This window comes from Monopterus albus, unplaced genomic scaffold, assembly GCF_001952655.1.
Source record: "Monopterus albus unplaced genomic scaffold, M_albus_1.0 scaffold237.1, whole genome shotgun sequence".
Lineage (NCBI taxonomy): Eukaryota > Metazoa > Chordata > Actinopteri > Synbranchiformes > Synbranchidae > Monopterus > Monopterus albus.
Window position 1 is genome coordinate 580,682 of NW_018128117.1, and position 9,143 is coordinate 589,824.

The window sequence follows — 9,143 nt, forward strand, 5'->3', positions numbered from 1 at the left end:
CGGCATTCCCCCAGAAGAGCTGGAGGAAGTGTCTGGAGAGAGGGAAGTCTGGGCATCTTTGCTTAGACTGCTGCCCCAGCGACCCGGTCCCGGATAAGCAGAGGAAAATGGATGGATGGATGAATGGAATTTCTGACTTAGAGATCCTTGATTTGTTTTAAACAAAAGGACGTTGATTGATATGGAAGGGAGAATAGTGCTGCAGGGATTGGGGAAACTCTGCTTCTTCATTAGGTAATGTTGATACAAGTTGCTTCAAGTTGAGTAAAGGCGGTTGAACTGACTCTGGATAAGATGAGATAAGCACTTCCTCAGTCTGGTCTGTGTTAAGGAAAAAGCACCGTTTGTCAATCAACCCACCCCATGACAACACTTTACCTCTGGATTCAGCACAGTCTTCTGTCTTGGTCTGCAAATTTGACTTGAACTGTAAACTTCACATTACTGTTCTCTGATATTCTCAGTGCTACGTGTGTATGCATATAAACATGTATCTGAACTTGAACTGGCACAGTAGAATAACTATTTGTTGTGTGGGTCGAGTCACTTATGTAAGCAGCTCTGATTCTGTTTCCTGAATGTATGAGGCATTACATGTATTACGGTGACTGACTGAATAAAAGTAGACAAGATTTTTGGAGCTGACCTGACTTTGTTTTCCCCTGGAATCTATATTCCACTGGCTTCTTGCAAAAAAAAAGGTCACTCAATGCACCACATGTGGTTGAGATTAACACTGATATGAATGAAGGCTCTGCTGCACCAAACACACACATACAGAGAGGAAGCCAGATAGATGTTCAATAATCTTCATAAGCTCTTCTAACTTTCCATTGTAAAAATGATGTTATCATAACAAACTCACTGTGCAACCGAAGATGAAGATGAGGCTAAGGATTTCCAACTCTTTTTTCCATCATAAAAGTAGAGGACTGAATCTGGTTGCTGTGTATTTGAGAACAGCATCAGTCCTTGCTTTGATACTGTAAACTGTTCTTTAAATCTACTTTACTTGAAGTGTCAGATGGAAAGGACATACTAAACACAACAGTACCACAGTTTTGTGCAAGATGACCCCAGGATATATAACAGTTTCCAGTTCATTACGTGTAATACTGAATCCAGGTTTGATATCAGAGCTGTGTACTGCACTGTGCAAATATAGGGAAAACATAAAATATGAATTAACAGGACTCTGCCAGCTTGTGAATGCATGTATACGTGAAGTGTGGGAGTGGAAGTGTCTGGAAAAGAATCTGTGAACAAATATAATGATATCTTTTTGCACATTCCATGATGTATTTGGTCTCGGGGAGGTATAAGTCTCTGAGGATGGAGTTGAGACTCCTTGAAAGAGGGAGACAAATATTTGGATCTGACTCGGGACTGGAAATTTTAAAGGCACTTGACAGCATGGACAATACTAAGGGTGAGAGGAAAACGTGAGTCTGGGGCCTGAGGATGTAATTATAGCTTAAAGTGATGCCTGAGAGGGATTTTAAGGTGGGCGGCTACAGAGGACAGATAGTGTATGTGCCTCTGTGTTGAACTACGGAACAATTTTTATTATAACAAAGTGACTAGGTACTTCATGTACAGCCAGAAAAAGGCAGGCTTTTAGATTCAGAGGATTACATGAAATTCAAATATACTGTAATAGTCTCAGTACACTTGAAAACTTAAAAAAATATTTCTTTTTTTGACATTGTAACATGAAGCACTATTTGTTGAATGAAGGATTTTGCAGGGCTTACATTATATCTGGTGACAGTAATTTTCACTTCTTGAAAAAAAAAAACTGATTGCCTCAGTAGCCATGAAATGTCAGGTACAGTTTAGTTAAAGTACAGTTAATACAACTTACACTATTTAGTTAAAATCAGGAAAAGATTGTTTTAAATGTATTTTACACTTCACTCACAAACTGGTCAATTTAGTCATAGTTACATACATAGTCATATTTGAATAAATGGTTGGTTGTTTGATTTTCTTAGTACTACAATGAAAAAACGGCCCATGCTGCTGATGCCCAGCATGAGGGAGTAGTAGTGGTTTTCTTGGTGGTGGTGTCATGATTTGATCTCTCCTCTGCTAACATCATGCTGCGGTCTTAAGCTTTTGATGATTTATGGATATTTACAAAAGACTCTCCAGTTAAACATGACTCCTTAGAGTAATTAAACATTACTAGTAAACATTAGATTAATAATTAAATATTATTAGTAGCAGCCCTGCGATGGATTGGCGACCTGTCCAGGGTGTACCCCGCCTTCGCCCGATTGCCGGCCGAGATTGGCTCCGGCCCCACCCGTGACCCCGTTCAGGGACTAAGCGGTAGAAAATGAATGAATGAATGAATATTATTAGTAGCTAAACATTACTCCTTAGAGTAAATGTTTAACCAGTAACTGTTTAATCTTTGAACTAGGCATGACTGAACTATTCAGTGTCCTGCATGAAGTCCTCATGCATAAAGATAGGCTCAGTTCATGCACATCACTAGAAGACAGATCTGATCCTGTGACACATAAGCACACAATGTACAGTACATGATTTTTAGCCTATGCCCAGGTTAAAGTATTCTGTCAATTCTTATGATACAGATCATTGTCAGTATTATTTGAGATGTGTCCTAAATGGTTCCTTTAGAACTATACATCTCTCTGTGTGTACGTTGTTCTTTTAGAGTAAATTAAATACAAAGTCTTTCTTCAGGTCATAAGCACAAGAAATCGATTCCATGTATCACCCTTTGATAAGAGTGCCCACCCTCTCACATACTCTGACTAAAACCCTAAACAGTCCAAAGTCTGTCAGGCCATAAAAACACATTCTGACAGCTTATGCAGCACATTTAAAAAAAATCTCTGAATAGAACATTTCCATAATTAGAGACTGAATACAACTTCACAAGGATCCTCATCCTCAAAGAATGGAAAAGAAAAACACCTGAGTGCACAGCAATCCACACAGCTTACTGTTGTGTATAATGAAAGGTTTTTTGTTTTGATCAGGTTTGACAGCTGCAGCCGGGTGTGTTTCTCATTTAGCCTTTAGTTTTTTCTAAAGTGTGATTAAAGTCTTTCAACAAAATAGACTTTACCAGAACAAACAAAACATAGTCCCATGTGGAATGACGCATAGCAGAGATCTGAATTCAGATATCAGACACAGGAATGCATCAGATGATGATAATTAATCACCCCAATCATCAAGCCAATGTGTGCGTATGTGCACACAAATGTGTGGATGCACGTAACATGCACGTGTGCATTCAGATGCCCTTTCCAGAGAGCTGTCAGGTGATACAATGACGTTCTCCATGTTCACACTGGAATACAGACTGAGCTTTATGAGTGGAAAAATGACCAGTGTGTTCACGTGTGTGTGTGAGACGTTGTGTGCATATGTGCAGGGGTCATTAGGAGCCCACTCTGATTCGTGTCCATTGATGAAGAGGGTGAAATAAAATGAAATCACAAACCTCGAGGAGTACAACAAATTCTTGATATTTTCTAAATTGCCAGTAAATCCTTGTGGTGTGCTGGGAATATTTAATGTGTAGATATAATGAACAGTCTCTGCAGCTGCATCTGTTTGAACTTAGCCTGCAAGGTGTAATTAAAAAAAGCACCTTAAACAAAGCAAGGACAAATCAAAAGTGGAGCCTGTAATCAGCTTTATATTGTGTCGCAGAGAATTTATCTGCCCTTTAATTCAGGCTGTGTATAGGAAACTAGTGAAATTAAAGGTCAGTTTGCTTGTGTGTATTACTGTGTTCAACAAAACTAAATTGGTCTATATTTCAGATTTTGGTCACAAAGGACAAAAAATTGGACATTTTCCCTGAAAAGCTTTTGCTCCAGGAAACACTGAGATTGCAAGTGGAGCAAGCTTCTTCCTCAAGCAAGTTGGCACATGGCACAGAAGTTTCATTGGGTTGCATTCTGCTGTTGTGGCTTTTTTTTATAAGGTCATCATCTGTCAGCTGAAGGATCCTGCTGTAACACACCATCAGCTCCACCCCAAGGACAATTGAAAATCTCTATTCTAAACCCATATGTAAACACATGCACACATACACACAGCATGTCGCCATAATGAGAGAGTCAATCAACCTGAATGGGTCAAGAACATTGAAATTTCATTGTACCTGTTGTACAATGGCAATTAAAGTATTTCATTTAATTTCAAATGGGAAACCTTGGAGGAATGACTAATTCGGTATCTCAAATGTGAATCATCTCTCTACTTGTCAGCATAGTATTAAACACTTGCATACTTAGTGATAAATGTATATTTTGTCCTGGTTGTGTTTACATGTATGGAGTTCTGTGTGATCAAGTGGCAAAATCATATCAGACTCTTCCTGCCCATCCAACACTCCAAAACGTTGGAATGGGCCACTTAATCTAATTTTATTTCCACCAAGCAAATTACTACAGACTAAACAGGAACCATCTGCTCCAATTGCTCCATGAACAGAGACAGATTGCAAAACACCCCCCATAAAATATCATAGTCTATAATTCTGTGGCAAAGTTCACCTGGTGTTTTTCCCCTCTGCTTCTATATACACCTCATATGAAGTCCACAATAAAAAAGGCTATAGAATCAGGCAGGCATTAGGACTGGGGAGAGAGCGAACAACGTGTACAATGTGCTTTTTTAAAAAAAAGAAAATCAGATTGTTTTACCTCCTGACTGTGTACCAGGAAGAAGCCAGAGTGGATTCGAGAAGAGCAAGAAACGGTATTTTGAAAACTGACTCACACTTTGAAGGTTATCATTAAAATATATCAGACAATGTGGTATATAAGTAATTCTAATTTTTAGACTCTAGAAAAAGCTGTGCGATACTCTATGACCTACAAATCACTATAGAAAGACACACTATAGAGAGAGACACACTATGCAGAGACACACAGACAAGCGGCAAAGTGGATATGCTGGTAATGTTGATAAAACCAACACAAGGTGAAATTAAACAAGTAAACTAAACTTTATTTATATCACACTTTTTAGTCAGGTTTTCTAGTGCTACATAGTTACAAAAGGTTACAAAATCATCAGAATATTAATCTGCAACACTTTTAATAACTCTTTAATTATTTAAAGCTGCATTAACTAAGAATTTCGCCTTTTAGTGGAAAGTTGTTAATATTTACACCATCAACACAGCTATAAAAGTGAGGAGTTGTTTAATTATCAAAGTGTAAGGCGAAATGCTTCACATACAACTCACGGCTATGTGTGTCAAGTACGTAACAGTGAACGTAATGTGATAAGGGCCTGAACATTAGTACTGTTACATCATTACTGGGAAAAACATTCCTCTGTAGAATTTGCTTGTGTTACTGCAGATGCATCCGCTATAAAGAGTATTATTTGACATTGTGTTGCTGCAATGCCACCACAGTCTCTATGGGCTTTATATTCCACATACATTAGTTATGGAGCTGGTTATTACTGCTGCACTACCTGAGTGCCACAAATGTCTCCACCTGGCAACAGAAAGCTGTAGTAAACAAACCTGCAGGTCACAAATGTGGAGAAAATAACAAACACTAGCATTAGGTACAACAATCCAGAAACATAACATGGTAAATGTAAAGCTACACTAGCATTAGGTACAACAATCTAGAAACATAACATGGTAAATGTAAAGCTCACATGGGTTAATATTACACAACCCAGGCTAATGATCTCATGAAAGAGGACGCAGAGTATGTATGATGCAAGAACTGTTTGACAGCGTGAGACACATTAACAAAACTACACCCAATATTCAGATTAGTTTGCCAGTAAATTAAAAAATAAGAAAGAATCACTTTGTTATTTGCAATACATTCATTGCAGTCTTCATGTGGCCTGTGCTGCATGTAACCCGCCCTTCTCTCATACTGGAGTTTGAACTCACACATACTGTCTAGAGAATCTTTTTCATGGACTGTCATTCTAGTAGCAAGGAGGACTACTGTTGCCATTTTTAAGCATGGATAATTGAATATCAGGAAGGCTAGGTTGTGATTAATATACTTTTTTTTAGATGTGTGAAATTTCATTTTTAATATAAGCAATTCCCACTCCACAGACTTGTTAAGTAATGACACAACTTCTTTTATGTTTCTCTCTTTTACATTTTAGGAACCATGCTATTGCATCATATTTATGGAATATTTGCATTCCTCGGTGCATATCTGATTTCCTTTCCACCATCTTGCAATGGAGGGAATATTCTAGTCTACCCTTTAGACGGCAGTCACTGGGTCAATATGAAGATCCTGCTAGAAGATCTTCATGCCAGAGGACACAGCATCACTGTGATTAGATCATCCACTAGTTTGTACATCACAGAAAAGTCTCCTCTCTACACTTCCATTACAGTTCAAATGGATGGAGACACTGACAACTTTTTTGATGAATACCTAAAGGAGAATATAAGGGTATGTTATTATAGATAATGTATTGGGCCCCATGTGGGTCATTATGGTTATATTCATATATTCATGCTGAAGTGATTTTTTATTTTCCCTCCAAATGACTCAGATCTTATCTTTTCACAGATGTGTGAACAAACTAAACCTGATCTTTTTCAAATGAGATCTGGGTCACTTCCATATACTCTGTGGTCCTAGACCTGAATCATTTCTGATTACTGACCATGCCACCAATGTCAGAGCAGTCAGATCAAAATTCATGTGCTTTTTTAAGTCTCCCACCTTTGCACATTCACATATTGCCTGTTTTCATAATTCATTGTCAGCTCCTAAAAAACAGGTTCAAATAAAACATAAAAGAGAACAAAAACAGACAAGGGGTTCAGTGGAGAAACAAGGACCTTTAACATTTGTTGGACATTTATGAAGAAGCTTTTGATCAAACTAAATTGGAGGGAACATATAATTTTGTGAGGGAACTGTGAAATTTCAGTTAAATTTGTGTGTGCATAGCGTGGCCAGATACCTGTCACTTCCAAACATGAATGTTAACAATAAACAGAACAAGAAATGAGCAATAAAGCCTGTAACTTGAATGTAGTGTTAGTCACTCAAGTGTTTTCACTTTTTAGCATTTTTTTCTGACCATTTTTCAGGCACAGAGAGAGGGGGCCTCGCCACTTACTTTCTTCAAACTCACCAAGGATTTCCTTTCAATGATTTCCCAGGCACATTCACTGTCTTGTGATATCCTTCTTCAAGTCTTTAATGATGAAAATATGATCAAAAGCTTAATGGATTCTCAATTTGATCTTGTTATCACTGACCCAGCCTTAGGATTAGGGGTTATACTGGCCAAGTATCTAAAACTGCCTGTGGTGCTCAATGTTCGCTGGATCACCAGTGGAGAAGGGCACTTTGCGATAGCCCCCTCACCACTCTCTTACATCCCAGCACCAGGATCAGGCTTAACAGACAAAATGAATTTCATGGAGCGAGTCAAGAACTTGTTTTTCCATAGCGTTGTAATGTTGCAGCAGAAATTCATGGTGGGACCAAACTATGATGCCATCTGTGATAAATACATCAAGGGTGGATGTGACATCATGTCGCTTCTTCAGGAAGCAGACATTTGGCTGTTCAGGTCAGATTTCGTGTTTGATTTCCCTCGGCCTACCATGCCAAACATTGTCTACATAGGGGGGTTCCAGTGCAAACCAGCACAACCTCTGCCAGCTGACCTGGAGGAGTTTGTTCAGAGTGCTGGGGAGCATGGAGTGATCATCATGACTCTTGGAACTTTGGTTAATGCTTTGCCCAAAGAGATCTCAGATGAAATTGCCAGCGTCTTTGCCAAGATGCCTCAGAAGGTAAAACATGCTCAGTGATACATTCACAAAGATGTGACATACAGTATTAAATCCAAAATGCGTAAAACTCAATGTGGCATTTATTTGACATAGAGAAACCTGCAGAGTCTTGAATCAGCAAAAAATCCCTTTACTAATTAAGTGTAAAATTAAACTGAATCTCAAAGATAAAAAAACAAAAAACAACAAATTAGTCATAATGCCTGGGCCTTAAAAACAGATACATTGATTTATATAAGAGCTGAAAATAAATATATGTTAATAAATGGTTTAATGTGTTAAAAAAAAGGTCTCAATAAGTGAAGAACTTAACACTGCACCACACTGTTTTCAAGAAATTAATAAAAAATTTAATGGGATTTTATGTCCCATGCTAATCTATATTGCAGTTTTTTAGGGTTTCCCTTTTAATATGCCATGTAAAGCATCTTTGAATATCTTGGAAAGCACTCAGTTTAAATGACATTACATAATTTAAAGTTGTGCAGTGGAGACAAGCTGCAGCAATGACATCATCATGTTGTCTTTCTGCTGAGGTACATGTGCGCTGTAAATTCATAATGATTGTTTGTTTTCTGATCAGGTGATATGGAGGCACAAAGGGGAACAACCCTCTACTTTGGGCAACAACACTCTGATAGTGGACTGGATGCCACAGAAGGACCTCCTGGGCCACCCACAGACCAAAGTCTTTGTAGCTCACGGAGGAACCAATGGTGTTCAGGAGGCCATTTACCACGGGGTCCCTGTGCTCGGCATACCCTTGTTCTTCGACCAGTATGACAACCTTCTTCGTCTGCAGGATAGGGGAGCCGGAAAGATCATCCCGTTAGGTGATGTTAACGGACACAGTTTTGAGCAAGGTCTTATGGAAGTTCTTCATCGAGACAGCTACAGACAGAACATGCAAAGACTGTCACGTCTGCACAGAGATCAGCCAATGTCACCCATGGATCGGGCCATCTTCTGGGTGGAATATGTGATGCGCCATAAAGGGGCTCCACATCTGCGTACAGAGGCTTATAAGATGCCCTGGTACTCCTACTACTGTTTAGATGTAATGCTAGTATTGCTGACTGCAGTGACTCTCCTGCTGCTCTCTGCTTTGGCTGTTTGCAAGTTTCTATGCTGCAGAGGTAGAAGAAAGACCAAAGCCAAACAGCACTGAAGTCAGATTTGTTACAAAATATACTACAGTGGGTTTTCTAAAACTCTGTATAGGACATACATCATACGTTTATACATGAAAGTATGCCATTTGTACTTTTTCTTATTTTATAAAACAATCAGATGATTGATTTATCAATTATATATATATATATATATATACAGT

The 9,143-nt window shown here is 38.6% G+C and overlaps 1 protein-coding gene across 1 annotated transcript; it reads left to right on the forward strand.

Annotated features, from left to right (window-relative positions):
- The first annotated feature begins 4,707 nt into the window (after positions 1 to 4,707).
- LOC109971897 (UDP-glucuronosyltransferase 2C1-like) lies at positions 4,708 to 9,031 on the forward strand. Its single transcript, XM_020620461.1, has 4 exons — positions 4,708 to 4,752; positions 6,148 to 6,446; positions 7,097 to 7,810; positions 8,394 to 9,031. The coding sequence occupies exons 2-4, from the start codon at positions 6,153 to 6,155 to the stop codon at positions 8,976 to 8,978; spliced, it is 1,593 nt and encodes a 530-aa protein (XP_020476117.1). The 5' UTR covers positions 4,708 to 4,752; positions 6,148 to 6,152; the 3' UTR covers positions 8,979 to 9,031.
- Positions 9,032 to 9,143: the final 112 nt, after the last annotated feature.